The sequence below is a fragment of the Schistocerca piceifrons genome, chromosome 7 (genome assembly GCF_021461385.2).
Source record: "Schistocerca piceifrons isolate TAMUIC-IGC-003096 chromosome 7, iqSchPice1.1, whole genome shotgun sequence".
NCBI lineage: Eukaryota > Metazoa > Arthropoda > Insecta > Orthoptera > Acrididae > Schistocerca > Schistocerca piceifrons.
Window position 1 is genome coordinate 58,626,809 of NC_060144.1, and position 16,666 is coordinate 58,643,474.

The 16,666-nt window shown below is 42.3% G+C and overlaps 1 protein-coding gene across 1 annotated transcript in view; it reads right to left on the minus strand.

Moving 5' to 3' along the window:
- The window catches only part of LOC124709129 (Bloom syndrome protein homolog), a 189,955-nt gene that overhangs the window by 37,039 nt on the left and 136,250 nt on the right, over positions 1-16,666 (minus strand). Inside the window, exons 18-19 of the mRNA XM_047240790.1 lie at positions 8,131-8,312; positions 3,596-3,758 (exon numbers count right to left, since the gene is read on the minus strand). Of these exons, the coding sequence (XP_047096746.1) occupies positions 3,596-3,758; positions 8,131-8,312 (345 nt within the window). The remainder of the gene's footprint in view (positions 1-3,595; positions 3,759-8,130; positions 8,313-16,666) is intronic.

Here is a 16,666-nt window from a genome sequence, read left to right on the forward strand (position 1 = left end):
TAGCTGTGCAACCGTCATCTACAGTTCCTCATTTGACCTAGACCTAACCCAGACCCAACATTTTCCACAACAGAGTAAAAATGAAACCTGACTGTTTACAGGAACAAAATTTTATTTTGGCCATCTCCTCTAGTTCAGCAGCAGTATGTACAAAAAGAAAATGAGGCACTGGCTATTGTTTATGGTGAACATAAATTTCATATATGTCTCTATGGTGTCAAATTTTATCATATCACGGGGCACAAACCTCTGTTAGTATTGTTCGGTCCTCAGTCTTCTTTACAGCAGAAGATGTTCAATGCTTAACATCACTGAGCTCTATTCTTATCAACATATGATTTCTCGTAGGCAGGATTCACATTTATTTTTTACTGGCAGCTAAGCCTGAACTTTGTTATGTACACTTGACTTTTACCTGTGCAATTGTTTTTGTGCTTGTGTTCAAATGAATGAGACATTACATCTTATGACAACACCTACAGATGGCACTGTGTGTAAGCTTGTAAAATCACAACAACAATGAAAGTATAACATGTTTTAGTCTGTGCTTTGTGATCAATACAAACAAGAGGCACACAGTCACTTCTCAAGTGAAAGTATTGTTCTGATTCATATGACGATCCAGGCAGTGAATGAATGCTCCTGACTGCAAGAGATCTGACCTCAAGTTCTAAGTTGACACAGATCAAATTTCATTTTCATTATTCTTTGCTAATAGCTCTACCTTTACACACAAAAAATTAACTTGAATTAACTTCCGTAATTGTCAGTAGGCACAGACTATCAATAGTCATAATTTAACAATATTATGAAAAGGAAAGTTGCTACTCATCATATAGTGGACATGCTGAGTTGCAGATAGGCACAACAGAAAGACTGTCACAAATTAGTTTTTGGCCAGTACGGCCTTCATCAAAAATAGATGACAACACACACACACACACACACACACACACACACACCACTGCAGTCTCTGTCAACTGAGTGTGTGTGTGTGTGTGTGTGTGTGTGTGTGTGTGTGTGTGAGGGGCGGGGGTCTATTTTTGACAAAGGCCATATTAACCAAAAGCTAATTTGTGACAGTCTTTTTGTTGTGCCTATCTGCGACTCAGCATCTCCTCTATATGGTGAGACCAACTTTCCTTTTTATAATAGTCATAATTTGTTGTTTGTAGTACTCTGCACAAATAGCCTGCGGTGGACGCTTCTGCTTATTAATGCATAACTCGAATCATTCCACATACCTGTAGGTTCACTTCATGAAGGGATTGACACAACATGATCTCTGAATGAATGAACTGATTAATTAATTTTGAATGAACAAATGAATGAATGAAAGTGAAAAGAATGGAAGTAACAATTCAGAACATGATGAACACAGTTGTACTTCTGATGAAAGGGAAGTAGAATGTACTGACAACAAACATGTGCCACTGTAAAAATGCTTGCATTGATTAAAGTCTGGTGAAATTTAGGGCAGACTTTCAAATGTTCAGTAGAAACCATTGAGTACAGCAAGCCTTGACATCAACATTATGTGAAGTAGACCCTTCTGGTACAGAACTGATAGTATCCCAAAAATTATTAGCTCATATACTGCACATATAAGGAATACTTGCTTTGCACAATACAGCTATTATATGATGATAAAAGGATGTGGTTACCAAACTTTCAGATAGTTAAAAGATTGTTTTGGAGGTTTATGGACCCTGACTACAGATGGAGAATTATTAAATGGGCAACTTTTGCTGATGTCCCAAATTTTTCAGGAAATGTCTCGGAAAATACTTACATTGCCAAAACTGGAAGATTAACAATGAAATATATGCTAGCTCAGTTCACTGCAACTATGTTAAGGAAGAAAAGACAATCTGACATCTGCATCAGTCAAAAATATCTTGCTATGAAATTTTCATGATAACAATATGTGGCACTGCATATACAAGGGGAAAAACAAAATCCAAAACCAACCTGTTGCACAGATTCCCAAGGAATGGATGGTAATGCCATGCATGATAAGTGTTCATCTTCATATACACTTCTGAATCCAAGTTGCATCCACCATATATTGAACTAAGGACCAAGGACGATGAAATTCACCAAGTTATAACTGAACTTGTCGTAACAGTACCTGAATAATGCTTCTGTGCCTCACTACCTGTGTAAGGAGCTGCTAAGCAAAGGAGAATTTGGCTAATTTTCCTGGAAAACCCATATGCAGTGAGAATAAAACTGCCCGATGCAGAATATTTAAGGCTTGTTACAAGTGACAGCAACACGCATAATCCTGTTTTCAATGTAAGAGATGTTAAGTTGCACTTCAGGTGGAGAACTATTTCATGGTGCACTATACACAACTGAGCTGTGTGATTTTTTAAAATGTATATGACTTTTGAATAGCTTTAATCTCTTAAGCAGTGCATGCGTGAAAGACACAAATGTACTGAAAAAATATTCTAGTCATATGGAAATTGCAGTTCACATAAATGGTAACAAACGGATTAAATGAGTTCAGACAATTACAAAACTTTCAGCAAATATTTTTATGGCTTGTTAGGGATGGAAAAAATGGACCAGTTAAAACCAACACCAGTATTTTAGTTTTGAATAATTGGTACTTTTTTGTATTTGTTAGGTCTTGATAATAACAGGCGTTTTTATTTTTTACTACCAGCTGAGTATTAAAAAAAGCATTTTTACAATTTTTCCTTTTTGAGTAAACCTTTCTTAAAAAAGGAGTAATTTTTATTTGTAAAATTTTATTGGTTTGAAATATGAAAATGGGAGTAGCAATCATCCATATTTTAATAACATTCCTATCAGAAATGAGCAACAAACACATGGGATAAGAACTGGTACAGCACTGCTGAGACAATAGCATCACTGTCGTAGCTGGATGTCCATTGTATTGCAGAATGACACCAAACACAGTCTGGAAATGTTTTTATGAAGTGACACAGCAATGAAGTACAATGCTTAATTTGCTTTAAAAGGTTAATGATTTGTCTGCCATTTCTATTAAATAATAAAAGAGGAAAGCCACCAAAATAAATGAAAAACTTAGCAACACTCCATTCATGGTATACAATTGAAAGTAACTGATCTGCTGCCTGTGTCTTATGCCTTTATCGCTGGTAGCCCTTGAAAACGGAAATCAACAGGAGAAACAGAAGTCTCCAACCTCAGTGTCCACCCTTTTGCACTGGCTATTGGTAATGTGCAAATAGTGGTATGACACCCAATCACAACATGATTTTGAGCAGTTTCATAAAATCAGAACCAACAGGAGAATACTGGTCTTTTTTTTATAGCATCCACAGACTTATTACTTTTTGAGAAAAGCCGCAAATGGTGAATTTATTACAGGAAATAATAGGAATAAAAACCGAAAATCAGTTCTTTCTCAAACTGCTCATTTTGAGTGGTTTTAATACTCAGTTTACACAGGTGTGTGTGTGGTGGTGGTGGTGGTGGGGGGGGGGGGGGACACCGAAAACCGTTTATTTCAGCAATAACCACCACCCCTATGCATAGAACAATTCAGAAGAAATAGTAAGTAATGAGATTTTTGAAATATGAACTGATCAAAACTCACCATTATCCTTTATCTTTTTCACATCTGCTCCTTTGAAAATATCAACAAAATGGAGCAGTGTGAAGTTGCCTTTCCATGTCATGGTACTGTTTTGGCTCAGCTTTTGGACACATTTTATAATTTCCTTTGAATCCTCTGTTACATCTACTGCTGTGTATTGATTCTACAGGACAGAGAAGCAAAATGAATGTATTATATATTCTTGAACTTGAGAAATAAGTTAGATGTAGTAAGGAAAGTTCTGGCAGAATGTAGGCAATTTAGAAGTAAACTAGAACACTCACGGAATAGCAGAAGCATTGCATTGTTGACAGGTACACACTAAAGAGAAAGAAAACCCGTTAGCTTTCAAAATAAATCATTTGATGAGCTACAGCAAGCATGCGCACACACATATACACACACACACACACACACACACACACACACACACACACACACAGCAGTGGCCCGTACATTATGCTGGCTAGACACAAAATGCCAGGATCACATTTTGTCATGTGGACTAAGATGGGATGGGGGTTGAATGGTGGCATTTAGGTGGGGTGGGCAGAGGGAGAAAGAGGCAAGAGGCAGAAAGAGGGGATTTGGGGATGGTCAGCTAGTGGCTCAGAGGGAAGCGTCTGGTTGGCTGGTAAGGAATGTTGAAGGGAGGGATGGCAGGTACATGCTATCATGATGACAAATAATCAAAGTCCTGACAAAGAATATTGTTCAGTTGCACCACTACCCACCAAAATATACCCTACCCACAGTGAACCTCCTCAACAATACCTCATGGCACGCAAACACTGCCTAGATGACCTTTTCGATTTGCCATATCCAACGAAACTCTCTCCCAAAATTCCACATAATCCAGAACCCAAACAAATCCAAATCATTGTTCTTAACCTTTCTACCAAAAACCAAAATCCTACCTAAGTTTCAGTATTACAGAAGGGCCTTACCTTTAGACCTGCATCTAAGTTTAATCAAGTTGCACTAGTCATAGACCTTGCGGTGGGAACACTTGTTTATTATTTATCCATTCAACTAAAACCTACTTAAGCCCAAAATTGAACCTTGCCTCTCTCAGTTAATACCACCACCTAATCATTACCCTCTTTGTAACCTCCCACCTAATCATCACCTGGCATCATCTTTATCAACGTCCCTTCCTAAGGACACTAATCTCCCAACTGAAGAAAGGACAGCCATTCACAATATCAAAACAGATTCTGACCTAATCATTCTCCCAACAGATGAAGCTCCACCGCTTCCATGATGAATCTTAGTGACTACCTGACAGAAGGCTGATGCCAACTACCTAACTCCTCGATCAGCTATGAGCTGTTCCAGAAGTCCAAGTTAACATTCAACCCCTACTGAAATCATTAGGAACAACCCAGAATGTCTTCCCTGAGTCCATCTCCCTCTCACCCCAATGACACCCCCCATGCCCCCTTTCTACATGCTCCACAAAATACATAAACCCAACAATATTGGACACCCCTTGTTGCTGGTTATTTTGCTCCTAATGACAGACTTTTCAAACTTGTTGACCAATACCTCCAAGCAATTGCCTGAAGCGTCGCCTCTCGCATCACTACCTTCACTAAATTTCCACAATCCCCATCCCTTCACCAACTGGATCCCTACTCATGACTGTTGATGCCGCCTCCCTGTACACCAACATCCCTCATGCCCAAGGCCTCGCTGCTATCAAAAGCCACAACTCCCAGTGTCCTTCAGACTCCATACCCACTACCTCATTCCACATATGCCTTAAAAACTATATCCTCACACACTGCTACTTCTCCTTTGAGGGGAACATACATGATAACATTCGTGAGCACATTCATGGCACCCTCATCGTACACTCATACACCAAATTTTTTATGGAGCATCTAGCCTCCCAAAACCCCAAATCCCTTGTCTGGTATAGGTTCACTAATGACATCCCCATGATCTGAACTCAGGGCCATGAAATCTCATCCTAATTCCTCCACAACCTCAACACCTTCTCTCCCACCCATTCACCTGGTTCTTCTCAATTCAACGTGCAAACATTCCTGGACATTGACCTCCTCCTCTCTGGCAGCTCCACCACCCGTTCTGTATATACTGTATTAAAGCCACCAACAACTATCAGTACCTGCTTTTTGACAGCTGTCACCCTCTCCAACACCAAAAAATTGCTCCAATACATCCTGGCCATCTGTGGACATCATATCTGTAGTGATGAGAATTCCTTTGCCAACTATACTACGGGCCCACAAATGCCTTCACAGACAGCCACTCCCACACCACTGCCCCCAAATCAAACAGATTTCCCTTGCTGTATCCTCACAAACCCCTGATCCTCTTCCCACCCTCCCCTAGAATCAACTACAAAGGAGTGGCCCACTCCTCACACAATATCACCCTGGACTCGGGCATCTGTACCATATCCTTCACCAGGGCTTTTATTATCCATCATAATGGCTGAAAACAAGGGAAATCCTACTCAATATCCTTCCTACCCCTTCACTGGCTGCTTCACAACCCATGCCATCTGGACCTATCCTAGAAGCACCAGCTTTTCCAAGTATGCAGATGGAAATTACACTTGCAAAATGTCCTCCACTCCTGTAACCCTCCTCTCTTCAATCTCTGTTAATCCATTGCCTTCCCACCATCTATCCAACAGTTTTCGCTACCTCTCTTCTGTCACCCCTCCATTGGTCTTGTCACAGTGGCAATACCCGTTCCCATCAGATCACAGAAGTTAAGCACTGTTGGGCTTGGCTAGCACTAGGATGGGTGACCGTCCATGCCTGCCAACAACTGCTGGCAGTTGGGGTGCAGTCACCCTTCGTAAAGCCAAATGAGGAGTTATTTGATTAAGAAGTAGCAGCTCTGGTCGTAAGAAAACTTCCAATGGCCAGGAGAGCAGTGTGTGGACCACGTGTCCCTTCCCTCTCCCACCATATCTGCAACCAGTGATGCCTATGGGCTGAGAATGATATGGTGGCCTGCTGGTACCATAAGGCCTTCAAGACCTGTTTGGATAAAGTTTATTTGTTCTGTCACCCTCTGCCAACCCACACCTGCATGTCATCTTCATCGTGCAACCCAGCTCACTGGCTCTGGTACCCAAGTATCACATGCCTACCTCATGCACCTACCAGCCCTGGCCAGAAAACTCCTCCCTCCTAGCCACTAACTGTCCATCCCTCAACCTCCTCTTCTCACTTCCTGCCTCTCCCCCCTTCTATCCACCCAACAAATACACCCCCCCCCCCCCCCCAACTCTAGTCCACCTGCTGAAATGCAATCCTGACATTGTGTTTACAGCTGGCACAATGTAGGGGGTGCAGGTGTGTGTGTGTGTGTGTGTGTGTGTGTGTGTGTGTGTGTGTGTGTGTGTGTGTGCGTGTCTTGTACCTTAGCTCATCAGAGGATAATTCCAAAAGCCAGCAAGTTTTATTTCTCTTGTGTGTGCCTGTCAATGACTCAATGCTTCGGCCATTCGGCTTATCTTAAATGCATATTTATCTGAATCTCAAGAAATATCCATGGGTAACATTAAATTAAGTAAATCATATAGAAACTGGCATTTAGTTTCATTAGACATATTTGAAGTTTATGGTGAAAAACAGGTGCAAAGTGCAGTTAGCCTGAGACACACACACACTCTCTCTCTCTCTCTCTCTCTCTCTCTCTCTCTCTCTCTCCCTTTTAACAAAAAAGTTCTTTTGGATCACTACTGCAAGTGGTCTTCAGTACAGGAGCATCGTTGAAGTCTTGTTCCACCTTAACGTCTCACTACATTCTTCTCACTCTTAATTAGAACTCTCTTGTACCAGTATATAACATGTATCTGATGATGTAGACCAAATAGTTTTCTCAGATGAACTTTTCTTTTGATACAAGGAAGTAGCTTAGCAGGACTCGGCACAGAACACAAACATTTTTAAAGCATCATGACCTTGTCTAATAAGGAAATATTAATTTCCATTAGTTCTCACTGCTGACACAACTGAAAGAACATTTCTTAATTTTAAATCTTTCTTTTCTTAAATGTAAGCAATGCATTTTATAATTTTGATATTCTGAACTATTTCCCTTCACATAAAACTGGGCAATCCTGAATCCATAGTGTGTAATTGGCAGTGTAATTAATATACTTGGAAATGAGTTCTAATTCCCAATAATTTAGCTGGCTACCATATACTGCCTCGCAATTGGATCTGAGGATGCCGTGACTAAATTACTGATAGTCTTAGTACAACATAAATACATCACAATGAAAATAACATTTCTTAATTTTTTTCTTTCTCTACTAGAAAATATTTGCATATTACATAAGGTCATCTACTCCAGCAACAGTTCCAAAATCCAGATACAAAAATTGTATATTTGATATGTACACAGAAAAACCAACAGAAAAAGTTCAAATTTAGCTTAGCGCATTTTGTATTCTGACTATAAATTACTTTGGTGAGGCACAAGGGGCATAAGGGACAGGAAAGGAACAAAATTTTATGAAAAACAGATTTATCAAGATTAGTTACCTGCTGCAAACAGTTATCACAAGCTGTATCACGACTTATTAGGCATTGCTGTCGATCAAAAATTTCACCAAAGTAGTTGAGCTGCAATGCTCGGCGGCAATCTGTTCTGTTTTCACAGTACGCCACCATCCTGTACAAATTGTCATAATGTGTTTGTCTAGCTGCATAGTTTTCCCGATCCACTGAAACACCGAACAGTGGTAAACTTAGCTTTTTCCTTTGTTCACAATCTAGTTAATACTGCCTGCAGGAATCAAATTTATAGTTGGGACATTTGGTGAAAATTCAACATTAAAAAAATACACACTTCCTTTATTGGTAAAAGGTTACTTTGCAAATTTACCCTTGCTTATAAAATTAAACATTCATGAACAAATGCAAGGACACACAATTGCTGCTCGAGTTAAATGTTATAAAATTTGTATATGAATTTTATTACATTATATTTTCAAATATCAGCATTTTAGCTACTGATGCAAATGTTCTCATGGAGGAATGTCATTAGTTATGAGCTATGGATTTTATGCTTTTATTTATATGCTTGATAATCATACAGACTACTGTGTTATTAAAAATATGATGGTCAACATTTATATACATTACGGAAAATTATTCCTGACGTTGGTTCCCTTTGGTACAATTGGTTTCCTCTATTTCTGTGGCTCCAATTCATAATGAGGGAACACACACATTCATTCCACAGACAAAATTCATATTTTAGTACTCTGTGTCTTCTTTCATGCTCCATTTCCTATTTTCATTAAGTCCTCCCTCTTTCCTTTAATGTCCCCTCATCATTTTTCACCCCTTTCCAAGTACTCACAGATCTTCAAAATTTATTATGCCACCTGATACCAGTAAAATCTTTTCATAATGTCACCTATCAACTTCTTGCTCAATACACACTTCCTCACATTCCATGTGATTCATATAACACTGTTGGGAGAAACGAGGTAGCCCCTTTGACTGCTGGTTTCCTCATCCATATTTGTGAAAGCAGCTTCTCTATCTTGGCAAGCCACTGTATATTGTGTTTTAGAAGGTACATATTACACCAGTATCATTATCCCTTTCCTTTGTATTTTACACATTTGTTGAAAGAACTATACCCCTTCACTCTTCACAGAATAATAATCATTACTTGAATTTTAAGAGGAAGTTTAGTTTCATTGTGACACACAATATCTTTTTACAGTCACTTTACACAACTTTATTACAAGATGTGCCAATGTCTCAGGTATCCCCCCCTCACTCTCTCTCTCTGGAGAAGAAAACGTGACAAAATTGAACTGGTCAGTTTCTCCCTGAGAGTTATTTTCTAGTGTTTGTTAAATCTGTTTGATAAAGATTCCAGACATAGGACTCATATTTAAAAACAAGTTGGAGAGGAATTTTGTGAGCAGTCTTCTTTGTAGTTAAATTTCATTTTAAATTGCTGCAGGCACTAATGCCTAAACGTCTCACTGTTCTATCAAAAATATCATGAAAAGGATACATTACTACTCAGCGTAAAGATGACAGATTGAATTGCAGACAAGCACAGCGAAAAGACTGTTTCATGTTTAGAATTCGGCCGTGGCCTCCTTCTGACAAAAAACAAACACATTCACAAAAGCGAGCACACCTCATGCATACATGACTGCTGTCATCAGCAGCTCAGACCAGAATGCAACCATCACATTGAGCAGTAACATAGACTGGAGCAGGGAAGGGGGAAGGATAGCAGGGTACAAGTATGGAAAGGGGGGGGGGGGGGGGCGAACATGCTGCATTTGGCGGAGCATGCTGGGACTCGACAGAGAATGATAGGACACCCTGGTGCAGCGTTGGTAGGCCATGGGGAAAGATGGTGGGGAGGGCAGAGAGTAACAGGGAGTGGAAAAGAAGAGGAGAAGGGAAGGGGAACGATGGGCATGTGGTTTGGCAGAGGGTGGTACACAATGGGTATGAGTCTGAGGCGATGTGAATAGGGAGGAGGTGAGAGGACAGAGGGTGTGGAAACTGTTGGATGGGTGGTGTGGGGACAGTAGGCTACTGTAGGTTGAGGCTGGGATAATTTTGAGAATGGTGAATTTGTTGTAAGAGTAACTTCCATTTGCGCAGTTCAGAAAAGCTGGTGATGGAGGGGAGGATACAGATAGCCCTGGTTGTGAAGCAGCCATTGGAATCAGGTATGTTATGTTCAGCTGCAATATCAGTCACAGGGCAGTGGCAATTCATTCTGATGGACACCTGGTTGTAGCCATACCAATATAAAAAGCTGTGCAACAATTGCAGCAGAGCTGGTACATGACACGGCTGCTTTCAACAGTAGCCTGACCTGTGATTGAGCAAGAAAAGCCTCTGATAGGAATGGAACAGGAAGTGCAGTATGAATTGGTTGGGCAGGTCTTGCACTTCAGTCTTCTGTAGGGATATGATCCCTGTGGCAAGGGGCTGGGATTGGGTGTGGCATAGGAATCGACTAGAATGACCTGGAGGTTGGGTGGGCTATAGAACACCACTTTAGGGGGAGCGGAAAGGATGTCCCTCATTTCAGGTATGATGATAGGTGATCAAAGCCCTGGCAAAAGATGCGGTCAGTTGTTCCAGTCCAGGGTGGTAGTGGTAACAAGGGGGCACTCCTTTGTAGTTAGCTCTTGGGGTCGTGGGATGACTGGGGGTATGTGGGAAAGCAGCACAGGTGATTTGTCTGCAGACTAGTTCTGGGGAGATCGTGTCTGTCTGTGAAGGCCTTGGTGAAACCATCAGCATAGTGGGCAAGGCAGTTCTCGTCACTGCATATATGCCATCTCCAGGTTGCCAGGCTGCATGTGAGGGATTTTTTTTGTATAGAAGGGATGGCAGCTGTTGAAAAGCAGGAACTGTTGGTGATTGGTGGGTTTAATGTAGACAGAGGTGTGGATGGAGACACAAGAGAGTAAGTAGTCAACGTACTGGAAGGTGGCAACCTTGGTTGAGGTGGTTTAGGTGAAGCAGATGGCAGAGAAGGTGTTGAGGATGTGAAGGAATGTAGATAGGGTGTACTGGCCCTGAGTCTAGATCATGAAGATATCCTCAATGAACCTGGACCATAGCAAGGTTTTTAGATTTTGGGAGACTAGGAAGGTTTTTTCTAGATGACCCAGAAACAGCTTGGCATAGGAGGGTGTGATGGAGATGCCCTTGGCTGTGCTGTGGGTTTGTCTGTACACCTTCCCTTCACAGGAGTAGAAGCTGCATGTTAGAATAAAGTTAGTACGGTGTATGACAAATGAAGTGCTGGACCTGGAGTATGAAGGACATTAATTTCTGCTAGATACTCTCTGCAGTTCATGACACATGACAGTGGGGGAACTTTGTCTTGCAGGTAGGATGATTAGATCAGGATTTGTTTTGATTTTGTGAATGACTATCCTTTCTTCTGCTGAAAGGTTGTAGTTCTCAGGTAGGGACCTGGGGGAAGATGATGAGGCAAAGTTTGAAGTAAGGAATTTCTGATAGGTGAGCAGGGAGTTGTTAGATCAGAGAGGGGGAGGATCACAGTTAGATGGTGGTATGAATTGGGAGAGGTAGAGTAGCAAAAAAGTGTTTCCACTGCATGGATTGGGAGAAGGAGAGTAAGTAATTGCAAAGTCCATCATAATTAAATTTGGTGTAGTGCTAATGGCAAGATGTTTGGATAGGATGGAAACTTCTGTAGGATTGTGTTTTCTGGGGGAAAGGTTAACTACCATATTTTGGATTTGTTTGGGTTCTGGATTTTGTATAGTTTTGAGTGAGAGTTCTGGAGGATGTAGCAGGTTGAAAAAGTCAGCTATGGAGAGTCTGGTTGCTATGAGGTATTGGCAAGGAGGAACACTGTGAAACTTCCTGGCAGATTAAAACTGTGTGCCGGACCGAAACTCGAACTCGGGACCTCTGCCTTTCGCGGGCGAGTACTCTACCAACTGAGCTACTCAAGCATGACTCACGATCCGTCCTCCCAGCTTCAATTCTGCCAGTACCTCATCTCCTACCTTCCAAACTTCACAGAAGTTCTTCTGTGAACCTTGCAGAACTAGCACTCCTGGCAGAAAGGATATTGCGGAGACATGGCTTAGCCACAGCCTGGGGGATGTTTCCAGAATGAGATTTTCACTCTGCAGCGGAGTGTGCACCGACATGAAACTTCCTGACAGATTAAAACTGTGTGCAGGACCGAGACTCAAACTCGGGACCTTTGCCTTTTGCAGGCAAGTGCTCTACCAACAGAGCTACCCAAGCACGACACAATGTCCCGTCCTCACAGCTTCAATTCTGCCAGGGTGCACGAACTGCCCAATCTAGTAACCCAGCACTTCCTATTCCAGTCTCACAGGCCTATCTTACCCCCTCAGAGGCTGGGCCACCTGTGAAAGCAGCCATGTCATATAACAGCTGTGCTGCAATGATTGCACAGCTTTTATATTGGTATGATTACCAAATACTGTCCATCAGGATGAATGACCACTGCCAAACTGCGGCCAACAGCGAAGTAGACTACCCTGTGGCACAGCTTGCAGTTGAACATAACACACTTGATTTCAATGGCTGCTTCACTACCCAAGCCATCTGGATTCTTCCCTCCACCACCAGATTTTCTGCACTGTGCAAATGGAAGTTATTCTTACAACAAATTCTCTGCTCCCGAGATCATCCCGACTGCAAGCTAAGTAACCTACTGCCTCCACACCCTCCACCCAACTATTTCCATTCCCTCTGTCCTATCAACTCCTCTCTATTCTTGTCTCCTCACCCTCTTTCTGTGCTGCCCTCTGTCAACGCATCCATATGTCTTTCTGCTTCCCTGATCCTTTTCTTTAAAGCATCCCCTCCTTCCCTGAACTCCCTGTTGCGCAGCCTCCTGACACTGCACATGGCAGCCTTATCACACCTTCATCTAATCCCTGCATGTTGCACCAGACAGTGCTATTCTTTCCCACCAACCTGTACTCTGCCATTCCTCCCCCTCCCCTGACCCACTGTTGGCTGCTGCTCAATGTTACAATTGCATTCTGGTCCAATCTGCTAGTGATGGTCCAGTGTGTGTGAGGTGTGCTTGCTTTTGCAAGTGTGTTTTTTTCTTTTCTTCTTTTTCTCCTTTTGTGAAGAAGGCTTTGGCCAAAAGCTAAACATGTAACAGTCTGTAACTCAATGTGTCATCTTTACGGTGTGTAGCAATATATGCCTTTTTTGTAATATTTTTGATATTCCAACCAGGAGTTTCCATTTGATTTTGCCAAACGACTTTTCTTCCATCCCACAACCCTACAATTTCTTCCTCTGTTACAATTCTCTAAAGCACTACTCTTGTCAGAGTCTGTTCTTTTCTTCTTTACCATGTTTTTTCAACATCTTCCAAACTGCTAGCACTCTAGTCTTCTGACCACACTGTGTCAATAATCTTGTCTATGAACAACACACAGCTATGTGACCACAAGAACTGTTGGTGCAGCATCTCAAGCTGAAAATTCTTCCCACCAATAATTACCTCCCTCATCCTCGCATATTTTATTTTGTTTTCCACACTAACTTGTGAACCTTGACCTAACCAATCCCCCTCCCCCCCCCCTTTTCCTTTATCCCAATGTGCAAACACTAACATACCTCATCAATTACTTTTCTCCCACATTTCTGTACATTTTTTAAGTATGTGTGAGTGTTTCTGTGTAATTTTACACACTCTATGCATTTTTGCATATTTTTACTTGATCGTGCATACTTTTATGTATTTGTATGTATTTTCACATATCTGTGCATGTTGTGATGTGCCTGTACGTATTTTACATGTCCTTTTGTTATCCAGCTCGCCTCACAACCATCTAACTACTTCATTCACTCATTTTTGCTTCATTCACATTTTTCCAATGCTGTCACTGCCACAGTAGATCACTGCTATATCTTTTTGTACATGTTCAAAAAATATCCCATTCCCTGGCCAAAACTAGTCCCACATACTGCTCCTTAAATGCTGTCTATACCAAGCAATCCCCCAAATGGCCTGAGGATCCCACCCCTCCTTTCACAATGACTGTCATGTTTTCTCAAATTCCATCAATCTGTGGGCCTCACAAACCTGGTATCACAAAAACACATCTTAATGGCACAGACATCACACAACCATCTCTTATACCTCTGAAAGAACCTGCTGACATCCTACTACCACCCTGGGGCACCACTATCCAACCTCTGTCCCACCCACACTGTTCCTCCTCAAAGCACCCAGAGCTTGCCTAGCTGACCTTTTCAACCTGCCACATACCCCAAAACTCCTTGCCAACACCACCAAATCCAGAGCTGAAAGATTCCTGGAACACTGTTGTTAATCTTTCCACCAAAATCCTCAGTTAAAATTTCAGCCCTACCTTCAGCCCCACACCCAAATTTAATCATGTTGGAATTAACATAGCCTCCCAAATCAAATATACCAACCACTTCCTTCGCCGACTTTCCACCATCCTATACTAGCTCCCTACTCATCCTTGTTGATGCCACTTCCCTAAACACCAACATCTGTCATGCCCACAGCCTTGTCACTATTGAACACTAACTTTCCCATAGTCCTTCAGACTCCAACCCTCTACATCATTTGTTAAGCACCTTACTAACTTTATCCAAACACACAGCTACTTCCGTTTTTAAATGAAGGTATAGAAAAAGCACTATGGCACAGCAAAGTGCACGCCATGTCACCCTCCTACTCCAACCTGTTTCTGGGCTATCTACAGGAAACCTTCCTAGCCTCCAAAACCCCTGGTGTGGTTCAGGTTTATTGTTGATATCTCAATGACCAGGATGCAGGAGCAAGGCACTCTATCCTCGTTCCTTCATAAACTTAACACCTTCTTTCTCATCCACTTCATTTGGAACTCGTCAACCCAATGTGCCACCATCCTGGATTTTGGCTTCCTCCACTGTGGTGGCTCCATCCACACCCCTGCCCACATTAAAGTCACCAGTCACCAACTGTACCTGCATTTCGGCAGCTGGACTTCCCTTCCACACCAAAAAGTATCTTCCATACAGCCTGGCCACCCAATGACAGCAGTGACAAGAACTCACTTGCCCAATTTGCTTAAGGTCTCACCACAGCCTCCAAAGAAAGGCACTATCACCCACATCTAATTCACAAACAGATCCCCTGTGCAATTTCCCCACAGATCCCCAAGAACCAGAGCTGCAAAGGAGTGTTCCCTTTCTCACCCAATACAATCTTGGACTGGAACAACTGAACCACATCATTCATCAGGACTCCGATTACCTATCATCATGCCTTAAATGAGGGACATCCTACCCATGAACCTTCACATCTCTCCTAAAGTGTTATTCCATTGCCCACCCAACCTGTACAACATCTGAATCCAATCCTACACTACTCCCAATCCCAACTCCGTTGACACAGGGATCATATCCCTTTGAAAAACCCAGATGCAAGACCCGCCTAACCCAGCCACACCGCACTTGGTTGGGCCACCTGTAAAAGCATCCTTGTTATATACCAGGTCTGTTGCACTCATTACACAGCACTTTATATTGGTATGAGTACCAACCAGCTGTTCACCAGGATGAATGGCCACTGCCAAACTGTGGTCAAAAGCATGGAACACAACCCTGGGTCACAACATGCAGCTAAACATAACATACTTGATTTCAATGGCTTCACTGCCCAAGCCATATGGGTCCTCCCCTCCATCACCAGCTCTTCTGAACTGGGCAGATGGGAGTTATCCAAACAATACATTCTCTGCTCCTGAAATTGTCATGCCCTCAACCTGCTGTCCCCACACTCTCCATACACGAGTTTTAGCCCCCATTATCCTTTCAACTCCTCTCTATTCGTGTCCCCTGATCCTCACTGCGTACTGCCCTCTCCCATCACATCTGCCTGTCTTTCTCCTTCCCTGCTCTTCTTCTACGTAGTTGCCCTTGCCCCCTCCTCATCTCCAATCTACCTGCCCCACAGCCTTCCGAGGGTGCGACTGGCAGTCTTGTCATGCATACATCTAGTCCCTGCACACACTGTCAGACAGCACTCTTCTCTTATCCCCACCTGTACCCTGATATCCAATGTACTACAGGCAAGAAGAGACCAACATCAAACAGCAGATGCAATTGCAATTACATTTAATACGACTGCAAGGCACGCAGTCTGATGCTCTACAGCAGCATGGCGACTGCATGGGGGTCATCTCTTTGTCCTGACCAGTATGTGTTCTGCTGACATCTAGACATCTGTGACACCATTTTCAATGTTGCCAACAGCATAGACCCTACACAAACGAGGTATGGCGTCATGCGCTCTTTTCAGATGACAGCAGATTCAGTCTAAGTAGTGATTCTGGACATACACTCATGCTGCAACATGGAGTTTCGTGAGTTGACCAAAGAAGGGTGATGAGTACAAAGGCAGGTTACTGCAGATAGCTACCGAAAAATCACTAAAAGGGTTCTGTTCTTTGAGTCAGTGATGGGCACATGCTCAGTGAAAAGGTGTTACTTTCCAAAAATTAAATATTACTTGCAAATATTACAGAGA